Source organism: Cyprinodon tularosa, unplaced genomic scaffold (assembly GCF_016077235.1).
Source record: "Cyprinodon tularosa strain WSP-4 unplaced genomic scaffold, ASM1607723v1 ctg19, whole genome shotgun sequence".
NCBI lineage: Eukaryota > Metazoa > Chordata > Actinopteri > Cyprinodontiformes > Cyprinodontidae > Cyprinodon > Cyprinodon tularosa.
The window spans coordinates 448,011-469,201 of record NW_024038678.1 but is presented as its reverse complement, the minus strand read 5'-3'; the positions used below and the strand labels follow the sequence as shown (position 1 = coordinate 469,201).

General features: G+C 37.0%; 1 protein-coding gene across 8 annotated transcripts in view; it reads left to right on the top strand.

Annotated features, from left to right (window-relative positions):
• The window catches only part of si:dkey-178k16.1 (band 4.1-like protein 1), a 57,619-nt gene extending 39,891 nt beyond the window's left edge, over positions 1-17,728 (top strand). For 2 of the 8 annotated variants that reach the window (XM_038283056.1, XM_038283055.1), the window contains exons 11-24: positions 2,005-2,180; positions 2,285-2,523; positions 3,052-3,090; positions 4,957-4,986; positions 5,653-5,811; positions 7,146-8,123; positions 9,134-9,184; positions 9,882-10,331; positions 10,504-10,725; positions 10,817-10,876; positions 14,333-14,422; positions 14,539-14,619; positions 15,108-15,224; positions 15,303-17,728. In XM_038283056.1, coding sequence (XP_038138984.1) covers positions 2,005-2,180; positions 2,285-2,523; positions 3,052-3,090; positions 4,957-4,986; positions 5,653-5,811; positions 7,146-8,123; positions 9,134-9,184; positions 9,882-10,331; positions 10,504-10,725; positions 10,817-10,876; positions 14,333-14,422; positions 14,539-14,619; positions 15,108-15,224 — 2,692 coding nt within the window. In that variant the 3' untranslated portion in view covers positions 15,303-17,728. The remainder of the gene's footprint in view (positions 1-2,004; positions 2,181-2,284; positions 2,524-3,051; positions 3,091-4,956; positions 4,987-5,652; positions 5,812-7,145; positions 8,124-9,133; positions 9,185-9,881; positions 10,332-10,503; positions 10,726-10,816; positions 10,877-14,332; positions 14,423-14,538; positions 14,620-15,107; positions 15,225-15,302) is intronic. The other 6 variants (XM_038283057.1, XM_038283058.1, XM_038283059.1 and 3 more) reach the window with 6 other exon arrangements.
• The last annotated feature ends 3,463 nt before the right edge of the window (positions 17,729-21,191 follow it).

Below are 21,191 nucleotides of genomic sequence, written 5' to 3'. Positions count from 1 at the left end.
ATAAGTTTGTAGCATCTATCTTCTGCACGGAAATGAGCAGCGAAGGTCATTAGTAACAAAACATTTGCAGTATTTTATACTCTCCACTGTTCTGGTAAACTCTGGGAGGCAGTAATACGCAAAAGACTGCAAACTTAAAAAGCCACAGTATATGTAAAAGTAGAAAAAACTGTTCTGGCCAACATTTTCTATGCCTCTATGCTGAAAGGAGCATGCAGTGCTTTGCAGACATGGCATAAACCCAACTTGATTTTAAGATCTTACTGAAAGCTGGACACTTCAGTAGGTGAACCCTCTGGAGCCATAGTGGCAATCTGCAGGCACAAGCCTGTCTGTTAGTAAACAAATATGAATGGGAAAATGTGGGTATCAGTGCTCAACACAATATTCACACAAGATGAAAATAGCAAAGTCACCTACTGGGAGGACCTGGACTATAAAGGTCTCTGTTGACTATAATTAAAAAAGAACAAACATTAAATGCCCAGAAGCTATAATTACAATTCAACGCAATTCAGTTTATTTATATAGTGCCGATTCACAACACATGTCATCTCAAGGCACTTTACAATTCAACTAGATCATAGAGTCAAATAGAATCAGTTTTCTATCTAAGGAAAACCAGTAGAGTGTATCAACTCATTGGCTCTAAGGCAATGAGTTGATGCAACAAAGCATGCTTGTAGCGACAAGCATGCCTGTTTAACAGGAAGACACCTCCAGCAGAACCAGGCTCAGTGAGCGGCCATCTGCCGAGGCCGACTGGGGTTCAAGGAGACAGAAGCAGACATACAGAAAGAAGCACAGATACAAAAGGCAGCTTTCATCTAGTTCCACAGGTGGCCCAGTCCAGGAAACACAGCGCCAGTTCCCACATCAGTGGACGAAGAGAGCACATCCAGCCAGTCACAGTCAGAGAAACAGGACTACACTGAAAAACAGGTCAAGCTCGAACATCTAGAAACAATGGTGTTGATGCCAGCAGCACAGCTGATATTTCTGTCCAGGATGCTGTCCCAGCCACACAGGAACAGACCAGATGAAGCTACTATGAGAAAAATCAGAGAAAGCATAGTGTTAGATATTGACCTAACAAATTCTGCGGAGTTGGAGAATTTATTTCCAGTAAAATAAGTGATAGTTTAACACATTTATTAACACAACATCCTCTTTAGGTATCTCTTGTATAGTTTCCAATTTTCAACATTACATACTGTAAGATATGCAGCACAGGTATTGGCTCTGTATTCTTTGAAAGGAATCATGAAGCAGGATTTCAGGAGATGGGCCCGAGCTGATATTGTCATACCGCTTTCACGCAATTTCAGCAGTTTTTTTTGGGAGATGGCTCAGCAAAGGCTCCCAGCACCTGTCAAAAATTGCTTTGATTTTCTTTAATTTGGAACGCAAACGTTCTATTGGGAGGAACCCTACGATCTCTCCATACAACTCTTTCATGGTTGGGGGTCTATGTTTTATCTGTTGTAGTAGAACACATCTTCTTGCTAAGAGAGTGAGTTTGCTAAATTGCTTTTGTTGGGCGTTTTTGAAAAGAAACTTTTCGTTTGGCAAGTTCAGAATAAAGAAGGATTAGTTCCATAATTTGTTTAAAAATCTAGTTGATTTTTTGGGAACATATTTGTCCAAAAATCAAATATTAAAAGGCAGCGCATGTGTGAACCCACTTCCTCCTTCCATTTCTAACAGATACTTAATAAACCAGCACTTTACTAAGAGATTTAAAAGCTCCTTTTTTGCCAGCTCAATTGTCTATAATTCCCTTATAAAACTTATAAACCAAAAGCTGTAATTTAAAAATTCAGAATATATTTCTGTTTCAGCTCTAAATAGTATTAATATTGACTGGCATCAGCAATTCAAGCCTTCCATTAAACACATTCACCAGGTGACATTTTTTGAGGTGTTATTTAGCCTTAACCTTAAAACATATACTAATAAAGTTAATCTTAAAGTTTTTTTCATAAATTGAGGTTTCTTTTACAGGTTGGTTTCCCCTGAACCACCTCCTAAGGGCTTTCTCGTAATTGGCTCCAAGTTTCGATACAGTGGGAGGACACAAGCCCAGACAAGGCAGGCAAGTGCTTTGATTGACAGGCCTGCCCCACAGTTTGATCGTTCTGTCAGCAAGCGATACCTGCAGCCCCGAAGCATAGATGGAGGTGTGAACCCAAACTTTTTTATTGCCTTGTTGAATGTTTGTTTTTCGAAGTATTGTAATAAAGACACTTTTTCTCTCTGCTCTCCTATAACCCCTTCTTCTTAGCTTCAGCTTTAGGGGATAGTATGGATCAGTTGTCTCAGAGAAGCTCAAGTGAACACACACAGTTTATGTCCCGGGAAGATCTGGATCAAGAGGGCAGCTTAGATCTTGACCATGATCATTACCTCTATCAAGACCAAGACCAGAACCGATTCACAGACCAGGAGATGGAGCAGCATGATGGTCGGAAACAGCCACTTGGAGCTGTCAGTTCAACGCCAACAAAGGCCTTGGAGCTCAAGGTAAAGGAATGAGTTAGTTCCAGAAATTGCACTGGGAACTGTTTTCAGTCATAATTGTTAAAAAAGGTCAAACATGTGAATACACTATGAATCAATTATATGAACAAAAAAGGTCCTAATAGCCTCTGCCTGCTGCTAAGTAAACATAATGACTATACAAACCTTTTAGAAGGTTGGAGAACAGTACTTTGGTATTGCAGTCCTAATTTGAAAAGCTTCTATTTTGCACACCAATTGTGCAGTCTTGCATGAACATTTTCTCTTTTCCTCTTTTTATTAAAGAAACTAATCATCATCCTTGCTCTTCTACTCTTGGCATAATATCCCATATTCTAATAAGCCCTCTAAGTCATCTTTGCTCTCTATTCTTTAAAATCTAACCTGACTTATTTCCTGCAAATTATAAATGTCTAACCAGCACCCTGCCTCATCTATCTTCTTCTCTTGCTACAGCGCTCCTAACATCTTTCGCTAATCTCAGCTCTCTTTCTCTTACATTTCTGTTCTCTTCCTTGTTCTTTCAACCAGGATGAGGAGCCAGGCATTCCTATAGACTCGAAACCAGAGGTATTTTGGTCATGGACCTTTGTCTGCTTGTGGCTGTTTAAGGTTATGCTCCGTTACTCTGTGTTTAAGCAGTTAAATGCTTGTGGAAATGTTAATATTAAGGTCCTTATTTCCAGGGTTAAACTAACTAGAATCCATGGAAGCTGCATGAACTGATCTCCAGAAGAACAAACAAATTATGGATTTATTCTTAATTTTTTCCCCCTCCCTTGTGGAAGTTTTATTGGAATAAAAAAAATGTAATTTCTAGACCACAATTTCTTACCTGCAGGTATATTAATAAGGCTATTTGATTAGAAAAAACATGCTTTGCAATAACTGCAGTATAACCTAAATGTATTTCAATAGAATTTATTTTAAAAGTAGCACAGCAATTGTGAAATGGAAGGACATTGTTCATTGAATAAAAAAAATAGTCAGACTAAAATATACATTTTAATTTAGCACTCTTTTTTTTTTTGATAAAGTCTAAAAAAATTCCAGTACAAGCTATTGGCTCTATATTGCTTAGTTTATAGATACAGTCACTCTTGTGCCTAATCTATTCTGATTACAATTACAACTAACTTTACAGAACAATTGTATTTGCAGTGAAAGTGAACAAACAAAAAGTCATCCAAATATAATCTAAGCTTTCAACAACTCTCAGGGCATTGTTTAATATGTCTACCAACACTGGGCAATGAATAGCGCACCAACACTTAAAGTAGCTGTTTATTTAAAATGAGAAGTACTACAGACCAAGCTGACAAGAATCGGGAATTTAAATTCAGTGATTGTAAAAAAGTACAGTGACACCATTATCAAAATATGCCTCAAGGGAGTCCCCTCTATCCACAATTTTCTAGTCAGTCTGTGGTGTATTATGGAGCTTCAAGTCGATTCTGCTTTGGGCCCCAAAATTCCTTGGAATGGCCCTGAATAGAAAGGTAAACAACTGCAGCTGTGATGAAATGGTTTACAGGAAAGCATTAACGTGTTGAAACGGTCTAGTCAAAGGGCAGGCCCAAATCTAAAAGAGTGACTTTTAAGGACATTCTTTTTTTATATACATATCTCCTCCATCCAAACTGACTTTGCTTGTACTATTTTTAATATTAGAATGGACAGTATGAGTCTTATCATTTAGAAAACAGATTTTAACCCAGAAAGACTGTAGCTGTAGTTGTAAAAGGAAGTTCTTCAAAATACAGACTCAGATTGAGTACATTTTTAAAACGCATTTAAAAAATATATATATATATATATATATATATATATATATATATATATATATATATATAAACACATCTTTTCATCCATTTGCACAGAATATGCAATTTGCATTAGGCTAGCATGTATCTAAATAAAATACCAAAATAGTACATTAATATTTATGGCTTTAAATGTTCAAGATAAAGGGCAATCATTTTTTTTTAGGCTGGACAAATGAAAATTAGATGAGCAAATTATTGGACTTCTTATTTGTGGTTTTCTAAATGTGCTCTCATCAAATCTTTGGGTTAAGAAGCATGGGAATAATCCTCTCCCAAACACCCAAATCAATAGACGACTGCATTAATTATAATTTGGCTGACACTAAAATGGATTGTCCCTGTCTTCTTGGCAGAACATTATTCAGCTTAATAGTCTGAGTCAGAGATCCTGCCTCCACTCCTAGACGGTGTCAGCTGTTTCTGTTTGTCCCTCTGGCTGCCTGCCTGCCTGCCTGTTTTCACTCACCTGCTGCATTTTACCTCTTTGTCTCTGCACACATCTGTTCCTCCCCCCTTCCCTCAAAATCTCAACCTGCTGCTTTGCTCCAAAAACTTTTCATTCCACTTCACTTGCTCCCCCCCCCATCACCCTCCCGGTCTGTCGGAGAAGGATCTGCTGCCCCATCGGCCCAAGCAGGAGGTACTGCTCGTCCTTATTGTGGACATGTGCTGTGTATGAACATTACCGGGTGTTTTTGGTTGATGATTTTACATCTGCATCTTCCACGTGTCAGAATGCACCAAGATGAAAGGAAGTCCTATTTGAAGCTTTACCACTGTGGTGCACGTAATTTTCTAATGCATTACTTCGTGTCAGAAAGTGGTTGTGAATGTTGGTTTCAAAATTGTTTTGTTAAATAGTTCTTCTCTGAAATTATTAATATGAATCAAATTCTTACAAAACTTAATCAGTTCTGGTTTAGTTTTCTAAAATACTAAAGATTTTTTATTAACTTTGGCTGGTATTTTGAGACTCAGTAACAAGTCCTCTGCTTGAATTTTATTTTTTTATATTATTATTTTAATTTTATATTATTATATTATTACATTATATATAAATGAATTATTTTTTGAATTATTATTTTGATACAAGTCTTATGGGAATAAATGCTTACAGTTTATTTCTTGACGCTCTTAATCCATCATCTTCTGTCATTTTAAAGGTGGTGAGTAAAGGAGGTTTAAGTCAAGTTAAAGAATTTGCATTTCATTTGTTAAACAGAAAAATTACATTTATTAAAATGCAATTAAAAGAATATATTTTTAAGACCTTAAATCACTTTCTGTTTATGTTTTCCTGTCTAAGCAGCAGTTTTTGGATAAGCCAGAGGACGTTTTACAGAAACACCAGGCTAGCATCAATGAGCTGAAGAGGGCTTTAAAGCAGCCAAACAGCAAGAAGGCATCAAGAGACAAGCGGATCCCGTCAGCCACTCCTCCTGCCGGAACCCCTGAACGAAAAACTGTGAGTCTTTTTTTTTCTTCTAGTTTTATAAAGTTCAAATGTAAATTTCCTTCACAACTGTAACTCTTTAGTACAGTATTGATTTAACAAGGCTTTATGGAGTGTTTAACAACATTTTAATCGATCATTGTTGCTTTTTTTAATTCAAGGTATTTTGCTGGGTGAGATTTTTTTTTTTTTTTTTGCACATCAGCACATGGACACTTAGGATCAACAGGGGAACAAATATCTTTCTTATGTTGTTTCTATATGTTAATGTGATTAAAATATGAATTAATTACAGTAGGAGATATCTCTAGGGATTTTTCTCTTTTTATGTTCAAACTGTAAAATGTCACCTATAGGTGATTAAATGTTAACCTTAGAGTTGTTGTTTTTTTTTACTTGTAGATAACATAAATTTCATGGACATGTGTTACATCTACATCTTTTTTTATTAGTACTTACAAGTCAGTCTGTCTTCAGTGCTCTAACTCTACCATAAACTCATAATTTCATGGTTGACTCTGATGAATTAGAGAAAAAAAATACTTTATACCTTTATTGGGTTAATATAATTAATAACAATATAAAAAAAACATTTATAGTTTTAAGAAATAATCTTTCAGAGCTGCATGTATTTTAAGAAATTGCAATTGGTTCCAGGCTGTTGCATCCACCATCCATTTTGCAGCAACCCTAAAAATTGTTCTCTCTTTGCAAGTATACTATCATCAAATGTGCAGGAGATTGTCAAAATAATAGTACATGTAGAAAGCACTAAAAGACATCCATGTATACAGTTTATAAAAAAAAGTCAAGTTGCAGGTTAATTGCTCTTTAATGGGTTAGTGGGCCAAGGTGAGTAAATCTTTAGAAAGAACACTTGCATATTGTACTCACAGATTGAGATCCTATGTTGTTTGGCCACTGCTTAATACACTTTGTAACTGACATATGTGTTTGGCATGTGGCATTTATATGAGGTTGCAGTCACATAAGTCGATGGTACGAAGAGTATTTGTTAAGATCCTACAGGTGTGCAAGAATGTCTTTATCCTTCAAAGGTGATTTTTGTAACATTTTACTAGTGACATGGTATCAGCCAATGTTGTTTCTTATAATAACATAAGTAATACAAGTCCAAGAACAAGCATGTAATGACACAAAATCAGTTAAATTTCCACATTTGTAGCAAACGTTTCTTTAATGTTTACTTATCATATGTGGGTGACTTGAAAGTTGCTGTGAACTCAAAACTCTTCCTTATTAATTTTACAAAAATTAGATGGGGATAAGATAGATTAGATAGATTTGTTTTTAGACTAACACAAACTGTTATTTTGTCAATTTAGGCAACCAGTGATGCCAAATTGATTGAGAAGCAGGATGGTTATGAGACAACACTGGATTCTCACATCAATGCAGAAAAGAATAAGACCTCATTAGGGTCTGAAGCAATTATGGACAATTACCAAACATCCAGGGAATACTTAACCACTAAGTTTGGAACATCTATAACCGAGGCATCAGGAAGGAGAGAAATTAACAAGATGGATGAGGCAACTAATGGACATTGTGACTCTGCATCTGAGAGAAATATGTTTAATGAAAATGGATATGACTTACCACCTGAAAAAATTATAAATAAGATGAACAAAGATGTAAACATTTGTCTGTACCAGCATCAAGAGAAAAAAAAGAACTTTGAATCTATTGAAACTTTGGATCTTTTCCCAAAGGGTAACAGACCTAAATGTGAATGGGGTACAACAAACACAGAGGCTGGGAAAATGAGAGACCTGAGACACAATGGGGAAAAGGATTGCAACAAAACCTTAAACTCACATTCTGAAGTCACCAAAATAGTTCCGCTCAAGCCACAGAGATCAAAGAAATCTTTGAATAAAGAGAACAAAGTTTTAAACCCTGAAACTCAAAGCCAGTCTGACAGGAGCACCCTTAGTGCATCTGGGAATCAACAGGCGACTAAACCGTCTTGCGATTTAGGACGGAGACTTGATGGCAATACTGTCCTGCAGTCCTTAGAGCTGTATCGGCAAACCCAAGTTCCCCATCAAACTAAAAATGTGTTGTATACACAGAAAGACCCGAAAGACGGCAAAGATTCAACAGGACAAGGCCAGTGGACAAAGGGGAATTTGTTGCAGGAAGACAATTCTCTCTTGGAGTTGGGCTCCAAATTTCCCACAGCTCCTCCTTGTACCCTACCTCTAAAAACACAGTGGTCCCGAGATAAGCCAGACAATACTGACAGCATCCACATCCACTACCGGACCCCCAGCCAAGAAACAGCTAAGAGGAAGCAACCGGTAAACAGTCAGTACCTTCCAGCCTGTTTATCAATCATCGGAAAGTAAAGCATTGCATGAGCTTCAGCCAGAGTGGTTCAGATCTTGTTTTGTATCATCTGAATACAAATAATATTACACATATCCTTCAACAGTCATGTGGCTGCTTACAAGCAAGCAAATGTTCACTTCCCTGCGCATCGTACCATTGACCGTCTCAGTTCACGTCCATGAGAATTGGGAGCATTTCTTCTGCAGAACTTGACAACTGCTTGGCCTTTTGAGAATGCTATGGGTCTTTAAGCAAAGCTCATATTGCTTAAGCTTCAGGTGTCCTTAACTTTATCACCTTAACATGGTCTCTCCTTCCAACATCCTCACAGAGTGAAGGACGCTGTTGTTGCAAGGAGTGCAAGACCTTACCACCATTTTCCCACCAAGCCTTTTTTGACATATTTCAAATCCCTGTTTTGGCAAAAAAAAAAGAAAAAAAGCGTTGGGACTAAATCTTCTACATTGGCACCTCTGTAGCAACAAGAAAAAAAAGGTTATTAGAAGTAATCGTATGCTGCGGAGCTGCCAAGTTTCCTCAGGGCTGGGGTATTCATATGCTGCATTTCTAAATGTGAATACATCTGCTCTAAAAGGGATTTTTATTTAAATCAGACCTTTCAGTGCATGGCATTACCACTGGACTTGCAATCATTTCTGTTGATGTAAAACACTGAATGATACTTCAAGTGCATGCCTCTGACAGCAACTCTACTCTGGTAGAGTTTCTGGAAATTCTCAAATGTATGTTTAAGAAGTCACCCGTAACCTGCATCCAGTGCTATAGAAGTAAATTTAACAGGACTGAATACAGTTTTTTTCCCCAAAAGAAATTGTACATGTTCCAACATGAATAAGAAATAAGGTGGAAAGTGACAAAAGCGTCAACTTCCACCTTGCTTTAGTTTCCCGCTCTGGTCTGCGCATCCATTATCAATTGTATCTTAATGTTTGCCATTTGTTTGTGTTTCCACCTACAGGAGACTCCCCCTACACCTGCGATCCATGAGGAGCATTTTAGCGAGACCTCAGTGAGTTCTGTTCTTTCATTGATTTGGTTTCACGATTGTAGAGAATATTCATGCATTAAAAGAGCAGTTTGGGATTACGTTTCTGAGTTTTATGAAGAAAAGTCTCATACCTTGTTACAATTAATACATTTTGTACAATAAAATGCAGTTAATGATTCAACAATTCAACCTCTAATATAATTAAATCTCTTTAAAAACAACTAACTGGACAACTAAAGCTTCAGGAAAAACTTGGTCATATTGACAATTTTTTTCATCCACTTTGTTGAAGTGAAAGGCAAATGCCAGCTTGTTTTCCTGTGATAATTATTTTTTCTCAAACTTTTTTTTAGTGCATTCCTAGTTGATAATATGCAAATAAATCATACACAAAGATTTGTTTTTTTTTTCATTTCGTTCACTCAAAATTGTGTTGTGTAGAGTAATTATTCTCTCTGCACAGCTGGGCTTTGTTATTTTCCTTCAGCATAGAGTAGGTCATGGGATCTATACCGACTGAAAGCTGCACCAACAAAAGGGAGGCTTTCCAACACAATAATCATCACTGTAAATAATATAAACAGCAGGGCAGTTTATGAAATACTAAATTTATTTGCTGAAATCGGAGAGCTAGGATTTAGAAAAATATGTTTGCTGTTGATAGACAAAGAATATATTTATTCATACTTAAAGATAATGTACAGTTTCATCTCTGTAGAAGGAACCATGGGAGAGGCGTCTGGGCTCTGTATCTGAAGACGACCAGGACCATGAGATCCTCTACCTGAAGGAAACCCACCTGGGCATTGAGCGCAAGTGTTCCAGCATCACCGTTAGCTCTACATCCAGCCTTGAAGCTGAGGTAGATTTCACAGTTCTTACAGACCTTCAAACTGGAATGGAAGAGTTCTCCAGGGGTATGTCTGAGTTAGGAGAGAGAGATCTCTCACCTGATGGGGGGCTGCGCTTTGGGATCGATTTGCTTCAGCAACAAGCCCCCCCTGAACCACCCCCTCCATTAGTACCTGCTCCTCTCACCAGAGGGGCCAGTGGCAGCCCCCCGGCCAAACTTATTCAACCTGAAGAAGTTCGACCAGAAGTCCGACCAGAATTCCGATCTGAGGTCAGACCCGAGGGCCGACCAGATGTTAAAAGGCCAGAGGGCCAGGTAAACTGAAGTTTTTTATGTTTAATAATCCTAATCATCCTTCTGAATGTTTTGATTTAACAGAGAAAATCTAATATGCCTTAAAAATTGAACAATTTTACATTTTTGTGTATCAAAATGGTCACTGTAGCTTCCAGTATATGCTAAAAGCAAACCTGTTATTTTTTGCAAGCCGGTTGTTCCTAAAAAACCAAAGAGGTCGGTACCAGTGTCATCATCAATGGACAGAGATCAGTCCCACAAAGAAGCCAGTCGAGTCCCTACAGTAACTCCTCTCAGCAGAGATGCAAGTGACATCATGGCCGCTCCATCAGTGAAGAAAACAGACACTAGGACAGAGACACAGCCTAACGGATCAGAGCTCACCACCACCATTGTGGAGTTCACAGATCAGGTGGGTGTTCAGTTTTACACAATGAAAGGCTGGATATAACTTTATTTCACTCAAAGTAAAACAAGTGACATGGATTTGATCTCTGTTTCAGGATCATGGTATCACAGGGCTAAGTGAGGTTTCCTATTCTACGAGACAAAGTGTATCTCCAGTGAGTATAATCCAAGAACCTCACCTATTTTAACTTAACCTGAAATCATCAACATATAGAGGATTTTCCCTTTTCATCAAAAATTAGACAAGCAAGAAGCCCAGATAAAAGATGTGTACGTTATAGTTTCTATAGAGGAGAAAGTAGGACAGAAAATACCCTGAAACCATTTTGTAGCTTGATCCATCATTGTGGAGCCACTAGTCAAAACAGACAGGACTCACACTTGTGTCCATAGGGATATGATTATCAGACATAGCTGCCCATACTGGAAACAGCCTAATAGTCAAAGATATCTTGTGATTTTTTGGTAGAATTTGCTAAAATGAAGAGAAATAATGAACTTTCCAAAGGTATTCTGACCCTTCAGACTTTGTCTCAATTTGGCATGTTAAAATAATCTGTGCATGCGTTCGTGCATTATGGTAAATTATGGGATAGACTAACACACATATTTATGTACAATTTTGATATGTGTCCAATAGTTTTTTCTTAAGCAATTAATAGTCTGCCCTTGTTCCTTAATGCCTCTGAGCAAAAGTAAATCCAATTACTCTGTGTGTACTGTAAACTGATCTCAGTGGAAATACCTTAGCTCAGTTAAGAAATATTTTCGACCAAGAGAGACAGTAAACAGTTCAGAAAGAAAGTTTAAAGCACGGTTAGGTTAGTTAACAATTTACAACATTTATATTATTTTCTTTGTTACTAATTTAATAATAACAATAGCAACAAAAAACAATGCAGGTGTACAGAGAAAAGGAATCTAGGGGCCAGGATGGAGTGGGAACATGAAGGAGGTCTGATGGATATGGAGGATCAATGCATCAATTATATTAATTTTCTTAAATTTTAACAGCAGGATTCACACTGGATATGAGACAGCAGCAGGTATTAGTGAAGCTGCTGAAGGACAGGAGTGGTGAAAGTTATGATGCAGGCCGAGTTCTTGATCAGTTGAAGATCATGGAGACATTTATGAGGAGACCAGAAAGGAGAAAGTGTATGATAATCCAGACAGGAAGTAAGACTGTGGACAAGGGTGGCAGCAGTGTGGGGGGTGAGGGAGGGTTGGAGGAGACTGATATTTCATAAGTGGGAATAGGCAGGTATTGATGGTAATATATGATTTGAAAGATAGTGTCGTCAAGGAAAACATTTAGACTCTTTTCAATGTTGGGTGAAGATTCACCAACATTGTGCAACTTTTTTTTTTCAGTTTTTTTTTTACGAAATCCCTTGGACTCGATACTCCCCTTCGGCTCACCTTTTCGCAGCACAAGCCAACAATTTGCCAGAATCAACCTGGAAATAGGTGTATTTTTCAAGGATTTTTAAGCTTTCCCTGGAGTCCCTTATAACTCAATATTTCCCTTTTCTTGTTTTTCCTTAAGGCAAAAACTGTAAAAGCACAAGCCAAAATATTAGCCATATTGTACGTCTCTCTTTTTCAGGAAGGCATCTTTTGTTTCTGCAGGGATAAAGGGAATAAAAACAACTTCCCTTTCTGCCTGCTGAACCTGTTGGGCTTGAAGCCAACTTCTCTCCATAATACGCAGTTCTGCATCTAGAGGTTTGATCAGGCCTCCCCGGACTCAAAGCCACTGCGTACAATCACTGCACTCATCTCCCTTTTTTTTTATTAATCTACATGTTTCCATAATTACTCTCTGAGCAATTTCTGTGTGTTTTAATGGTACAAACTCTCACCTCATTTCAGAACCAGAGTGCTTTAGGGTCACACCCCGAATCCAGCGCACCCTGTGCACAACAGTCTCATCTCAAAGATTTGCCCTTAATGTAAACCCCAAAAAGTATTTGATGACGAGAAATGAAAATATCCATATTTTTATAAAACAAAAGTATATTTGATTTTTTTAAAATATTTTTTTATTTCTATGAGTTACTTATGCATTGAGGTTAGCAAAATAAACATGACTACACTGAAAAATGTTTATTTCGTCTCTTAATATAAAATAAATTAATAATAATAAAACCCACTAACCTCAAGTTACTTCTGCTAATCTAAAAAATTTACCAAAAAAATAAATGAATTATGGTTAATTTGGTTAAAATACATGAATTATTTATAAAACAGATGTTCTTTAATCACATCTCCCAGTTATATTCAAACCTGTAAAGGATTTTGATCAATTACCATTTTTAAAATGAAGATGCTACCATTTAGTTTAAAATACTTTTTAGTTTAATGTTTTAAACTTTTGGTAATTTCTCAGCCTATAGGTTTGACATAGAAGTAGTATGGTATTGGGCTACCCTATTTTTACCTGGAAACAGTAAAAACACACTTTATACATTATCTCATTCATCTGGGATATTTTTGTTCTTACGAAATACTAATTTGACCTTTATTTTATTAAGTATCCTTTTGTCACTTGGTTTTGTGGAACTATTTAATACCTTAAATACTCCTGTCAATTCTTACTGTGTTTGTCATACCAGGCAGATCTATTCTCTCTAGTGGAGCAGCAATTTAGAAAGATTAAAGAACAAAACAGAGAGAAAAAAAGATAAGGAAGAGTTTGAAAGAGACAGAAGATACAATCTAAGCAACAAAGAAGCTAATGTTTGGGTTTTCATGCTTAAGCTTGGATTATGTATTTTCTTAGAAGTTCAAATTGTCCCTCAGTGCAGTAGATGCCATGCTGAGAGACACAATTTTTGTGGCACACTTTTTTGCAACCTGAGAACCCAAAGTGCACCAAATCCAGAGAACCGCCCCTCTAAAAGCACTGGAGAAATTTGTTAAAAAGCTGTGGGGTTGGTCCTGCAGTGGCTCCTTATGAGTGATACCTCTTTCAGATCAGGGTGGACCCACCATTTTGTAAAAGGAAAGCTCTGTTTTCACATATTTAAGCTTTCTCTCCCTGATTCTTTACTAAAAAGAAATCACTCAGATTAAACCCTTTAAATAACATTTTATAAATTACTATGAGACATGACAACAGATTTTGGCAGAAATTGTAATCTTTCTCAGACTAGAAAATTGTGTCTGGTTACAAATGTCAGCGCTTACCATCAGGCTTGTTTCTTCAGAAAGTCACCCAAGTATAACAGTTAAAGAAGCATTTTATCAAATCCTGCCACTTCTCAGATTATTACATGTACTGTTTGTACACGAGGAGACATCAGTGGCTCCAGCCATGGCAAGATAATACTCAGTGTTCTTAGATCAAGGACAATGCATCCAGTTCATTCCCTAAATCGCTGTTATGTACCTAATGAAGATGATTACTTTTTATTCTAACCGAAGAACTGTCCTAATTACATAAACTGCTTGGGAAACAGTCTTAACAAGTAACAGGCAGGTATTATTAGGGTTTAACAAGCACATACATGAATAATAAGAATAGGCATAATAGTTTTGTGCTCAGGCTGTAGTAATTTACGCGTGGCTATATTTTTCTAATATCAATAACTCTTCTCTTTTATCAGGTGCACAGAGGTGGTTTTGGAAGAGAGTCGTCTGGCTCGCCTATCCTTGTTGCTGAAAATGTTACCTCAGCCACCACTCATGTCTCAAAGGTAGAAAAAAAGACTATCAAAGCACATGCAATCATCTTGCAGTTGCTGTAACTGTCTTATCAGCTGCTCATCTCTCAAATGTGAGATCTACTGAGCTCCCTCACACTGTGTTGCAGACGGTGAAAGGTGGATACTCTGAGACGAGGATTGAGAAGAGGATTATTATCACCGGGGATGATGACGTAGACCAAGAGCAGGTTAGACAGCTTAAAAGTGTTAGTTATTTATCATTTAGCTGTATTTTTTTTTTTTTAAGTCAAATGAAATGTTAAATGGAAATTATTGCAACACTTTATTGTGGGGAATGATTAATGTGCATATATGTTTTATGCCTTTTATGAAACCCATATTCATTTCCAATTAAACTGACCCAATTCTAGAAGTAACTGGGTGTTATGATTTATTTATTATGATTTAGTCAGTTAACGATGGTCTTGCAGTAAGTACATAGGTTGGTTTTGCTTTGCTTAAAAAGTAGCTATGAGTAATACGTACTTATTACTGACTAATTAAGAGTTAATATGCCTTTGTTAAACATAGAAATAGATGACTACGAAATTGTTACTTTGTTTCTTATTTACTCTAAAGTAATTCAAAACTGGAAATCTTTTTTATCTACTGAAGTGTCAAACGTTTTCTCTTAAGATTTATTACATAAAGCACAAGACTCACTCTGTTTTTTTAGGCTCTGGCTATTGCAATACAGGAAGCCAAACAGCAGCACCCAGACATGCAGGTGACCAAGGCAGTGGTCATTAGGGAAATAGAACCATCCAGTGAGGATCAACATGGCGCATCATAGGTACAGCTGCTGTCTTTTCTTTGGGTAATATCTCTTTGTCTTGAAAGGTTAAGTGATTGTGTTTCTTTGCCTCCCTAGTCTCATTTTACTGAAGCAAGAGTGCCCCCATGTGGACAAGACATGTCAGTACCTGACAAGAAGCCACCACCCACAATCCCTACTAAAAAGCTGACTGTCAGCAGGACTCAGACAAACCTGCTGGTACAATGGCGAAATGGACCTTTAAAGTTTAGATTTCCATAATTTTCCTCATATTGATCGAAAATGATAAAGGGAGTCACTCACAATCAAGTTGTGATAGTATAATCCATGCTCTTCAGGTGAAAAAAACACAAAAAGATTCCAAAAGATGATAAACAATTAAATTAATATCCCAACCAAATTTCCTTTAAAATTTCTCAGGGCCTTAACTTTTAACACGTGTTGGAGTATTCCTTAAAGGAAAATACTGAGAAAGGGTTCCTGTTCCATGAATCACTACAGATTAATGTCACATCAAATTGTGTGATGGCAACCGTCATAAATATCAATAGGGAAATATTATTTGAAATATATTATAAAGAGTTTATCTAGGAATATAAATGTGTCTGAAAACATGAAAAGCAAAAGCTGGAAATGTTGTTCACGATTTGTTGATTGGGACAATAGAGAATTAACTAACCAACAATGAAGATTTCAAAAAAGGTTTTAGATGAAGCAAGATATCTTATGAAACCATAATTTCTGCATCATTGGTTGAACATCACTGGACGATGGAGGAAAATAATGCACTGATTGGAGAAGTTTGCTGTCATCTCTGTCTGATCATTTTAAGTCAGTAAGTTATTTTCTATGTGCTTTTTTTTTTTACTGGATGTGTGGGTGGAAAATATGCAAGGATGCACGCTTGCTGTAGGATCTGTTATTGAACCTGTTGGATTCATTCAGAGCCATGTGAAGTATTGAAACGTTAGAATGAGCCCAAGTGTCTCTCCCCCCTCTGCCTTTAGATAAGCTTTCACAGTCCAGCTGGATGTAACACCACATTGGCTGTTTTATGTGGAAACGCATAGAGTAGACTCACAAACCAGCTGCATTGGTAAAAGTAGTACTTGAGAAAATGTCTGCATGATATAATTTCTTGCATTACTGCATTGTAAGAAAGAGGATTATGATGAAAGAAAACTGACTGATAATAACAAATTAAGCCTAAAATCTTCACAATTTTGCTGTTTAAACAAGGAAAAATTTCTTGAGCAGGAACTAAACATTAGCTCCATCCTGTACTGGAAAATTCGACAGAAGTGCATTGTTGTGGTTGAATCTTTTAATTTTTAACCCACTTTCATCTTATTTTGATGGTGCTGTACATAATATCTGAACATATCAGTTCACTTTTTATTCTAATCTTAAGGAAAGTTAAAGAGCTTTGGCTGGCTCTCATTTTGTTGCACTAAATAATCTTCATTTTTTTCATATTGATTTGCAACAACTTCAATCTTCTTCCAAACTATTTTATTTACATGTTGTGTCAAAACTTTAGCTTTTCTGACATGTCATGTCGAGAACATCCTAAATAAAATATACTGTAGGAGAATCATCGGAACTTTTAGCTATGTGAGACTTAGTATGTGAATGTTAGATGAATGCCGCAGATGTAACGTGCCAACTCAGATAGCAGTGATATTGTACAAATGCTGGTTTTGTAATGAAAACAAAAACTTTTTATAAAAAAAAAGCTCCTTTTAATTCCAGGAGTGCCAGTCAAATACATAAACTTGACACGACAAGGTTTCCCTTTAACGTGGACAATAATTGATATGATAAATACATTTCCTGCCAGTTTGCCAAAGTCAAATGTTATATATTAATCAAATAAATGCATCACATAAAAATATTGTCAGTAGATTAAAAATAAGGCAAAGCAACACATTGTCATGTCAGGTTTATGAGGGCACCACTGAATATATTTTACTTTTAAACACAAAACAATACATTTTTCACATATGGTGTAACTTCTGTTTTTCCGATTTTAATGCATCATTTTTTTAAGTTATGGTGAAAAGAAAAAGGATATAGCAGTGTTTAGCTGGAGGCTTTAAGGAAAAAAATGCAGCCTTTCATTCCTCATGCTGCTCTTTTGGTGCTGTTTGGTGGATTGTAAAGATGTGAAGTACAGTAGTTAATGGTCATGGGTAGGATGTGCACTAGGAGGAATCCGTTACGTTAAACAAGTGAGCTCTGTATCAACTGCAAACAAACCCACCTGAACTCCTCACCATCCTCTATCAATTTTCAAACTAATGCAAATCCTGTTGGGACAGACTTACCAGAGGATGTCTCAAAAAAAGGTAAATTTGCTAAGACGCCTTGGGATAGCTGTGTCTGATGCCCTCTGGTTGATCCAGAGTCCTCTCTGTCTCCCCTCCATCTTCTCTTCTCTGCTGCTTTGCATTGCTTGGTGGTGTGTCTTTGCTGTACATTGTGCTTCATCCCAAAAAAATAAAGACTGAAAGAAGGCTGAAGATGTGTCACTTATTTATTTTTCTTTGGAAATTAGTTCTGATGACAATACAGAAAATTATATTTTTATATGAAATTCTTAATAAAGCAATTGGCTTGTCATTTTCAGGTATAGATAACCAAGTAGGTCAATGGTTTTTCTCAACTTTATTTTTAACATGCTGATTAGGATTCCCTTTTAACCCAGAGGTAAAAAGTAAATAATTCAGTGCTGTGGTAGATTAAAAAAAGGCACAAAGCAGATAAAGTGTAAATTCAAACCAGCAGTAGAAATGTACAGGATGTTGATTTTTAATTACGAAGATGACAACATCAAGGAGTAACGTGAGCACATTGACATACATTTGGATCCTTTTTTTTTTTTATAAAGACACTGATAAGCCTGAAGGACAATTAACAATTACTAATAAATTAATACCTAGCGAGGTTTAAATTTTCAAGTTTTAAATTTTTTTTCAGAGCAACCTAAATACCTTAATTTATAAAAGACTTAATATGATATAAACATTTTTACCAAGTCATACAGCACCTATCAGAATTATTTGTAGGCCTTTAAGCAAATTTGAGTTTACAACTAAAAGCTTTAGTATACAGGTGCTGGTCATAAAATTAGAATATCATGAAAAAGTAGATTGATTTCAGTAATTCCATTTAAAAAGTGAAACTTGTATATTATATTCATACATTACATACAAACTCATATATTTCAGATGTTTATTTTGTTTAATTTTGATGATTACAAATGACAACAAATGAAAATCTCAAATTCATCATATCAGAAAATTAGAATATTGTGAGAAGGTTCAAAATTGATGGCCCCTGGTGCCACACTCTAATCAGCTAATTAACTCAAACCACCTGCAAAAGCCTTTAAATGGTCTTTCAGTCTAGTTCTATAGGCTACACAATCATGGGGAAGACTGCTGACTTGACAGTTGTCCAAAAGACGACCATCGACACCTTGCACAAGGAGGGCAAGACACAAAAGGTCATCGCTAAAGAGGCTGGCTGTTCACAGAGCTCAGTGTCCAAGCACATTAATAGAGAGGCGAAGGGAAGGAAAAGATGTGGTCGAAAAAAGTGTACAAGCAAGAGAGATAACCGCACCCTGGAGAGGATTGTGAAACAAAACCCATTCAAAAATGTGGGGGAGATTCACAAAGAGTGGACTGCAGCTGGAGTGAGTGCTTCAAGAACCACCACACACAGACGTATGAAAGACATGGGTTTCTGCTGTCGCATTCCTTGTGTCAAGCCACTCTTGAACCACAGACAGCGTCAGAAGCGTCTTGCCTGGGCTAAAGAGAAACAGGACTGGACTGCTGGTGAGTGGTCCAAAGTCATGTTCTCTGATGAAAGTAAATTTTGCATTTCCTTTGGAAATCAAGGTCCCAGAGTCTGGAGGAAAAGAAGAGAGGCACTTCATCCACGTTGCTTGAAGTCCAGTGTAAAGTTTCCACAGTCAGTGATGGTTTGGGGTGCCATGTCATCTGCTGGTGTTGGTCCATTGTGTTTTCTGAGGTCCAGGGTCAACGCAGCCACATACCAGGAAGTTTTAGAGCACTTCATGCTTCCTGCAGCTGACCAACTTTTTGGAGATGCAGATTTCATTTTCCAACAGGACTTGGCACCTGCACACAGTGCCAAAGCTACCAGTACCTGGTTGAAGGACCATGGTATCCCTGTTCTTAATTGGCCAGCAAACTCTCCTGACCTTAACCCCATAGAAAATCTATGGGGTATTGTGAAGAAGAAGATGCAATACACCAGACCCAACAATTCAGAAGAGCTAAAAGCCACTATTAGAGCAACCTGGGCTATCATAACACCTGAGCAGTGCCACAGACTGATCGACTCCATGCCACGCCGCATTGCTGCAGTAATACAGGCCAAAGGAGGCCCAACTAAATACTGAGTGCTGTACATGCTCATACTTTTCATGTTCATACTTTTCAGTTGGCCAACATTTCTATAAATCCTTTGTTTTTATTGGTCTTCAGTAATATTCTAATTTTCTGATATGATGAATTTGAGATTTTCATTTGTTGTCATTTGTAATCATCAAAATTAAACAAAATAAACATCTGAAATATATGAGTTTGTATGTAATGTATGAATATAATATACAAGTTTCACTTTTTAAATGGAATTACTGAAATCAATCTACTTTTTCATGATATTCTAATTTTATGACCAGCACCTGTATTTCATTGGGATTCTATGTAACAGACCAACACACATTTTGCCAGAGCATCTTCTTCCATCTGTCTGCTGTTTCCTTCTACATGGCTTCTACAGTAGTGCACCTTAGACAGAAATTTTACTGTTCAATCAATAGTGCTTTTCTTCTTGTCATGCAATCATATGTCCCAGACTGTTAGGGTCTCTGGGGTTTTTGCTTTTTTTTTGGTGTGAGTGAGCTTCCTGTCACAGAGAGGACCTTTGCTGGTGGCTGCGCCGATCCATGTTGCTGCAAACCTGAGAATATTTGCAAGCCCAGTTGAACAGAACAAGCAGTCTGCTTGTGAATCTCTTTTAATGTGGACTCATTCCAAAAAAGTTTAAACACCCACTGGACTGAAAAAAACCCACTGTTTTTTTTTTTTTACTTTTTTGCAATGACTATGGCCAGGACGAAAGAGAACCTTCACCAGCAATGTGGACTCTGTTATTGTTACAGACAGCTGCAGTAGTGAAACTCAGTTTGTCTCTGATCTTCATGGGAAAGGTCTTACCTGTGTGCAGCAGTTCTGTCTTCATCACCTGCATGCCCGCTCTATAACAGGACGTCTCTGCAGTACCAATGCTCTCTGGTTTCACTCCCATTTTTATCACCTCCTCGGTACAGCAAAGCCAGCTGAATAAAACCCCGACAGATCTATGCTACCTCCCCTTCATCCCATAAATAAGCAAATCAATCAGTCATCAGTTGTCATAAAACTCTTTCCTGATCAGTCTGCTTTCTCCCTTCAGACCAACCAGAAAGTTCTGCTTCCAGGTTCTTGTTGCTTTTGTAAATAAAACATTAAAACCCACTGGTTAGCTCTGTTTCTGCATGTGGGTGAAAAACAAAAAACAAACAACAAACCAACATGCCACAGACTTGTAGATTGCATAACTATTAGCTGTCCTGTACACAGATTTTTCTACCTGAGTTATTTCTGTAGCTTCCTAAGTTATTGGAATATTCAGGGGAAGGCTTCGGTTATAATTCAGCCTGGAACATTGGTTCACAGAGCCCTTCAATCACATTATGGATACAGTGGAACTGTAATTTTCATATGAACATTTTATTTGATGTATAAAGAAGCTTTTGATTTCAACTTTATGTGAAAATAACTATTTATTCAGTTTAGCATATCAAGCTGCTTATAAAAACCTAAGCAAATTAATAAGAAACAAAACCCAAAGCTTTATCTTGAAATAAAAGATATTTCTAAAATAACTTTTCAGCCTGTTTTCAGA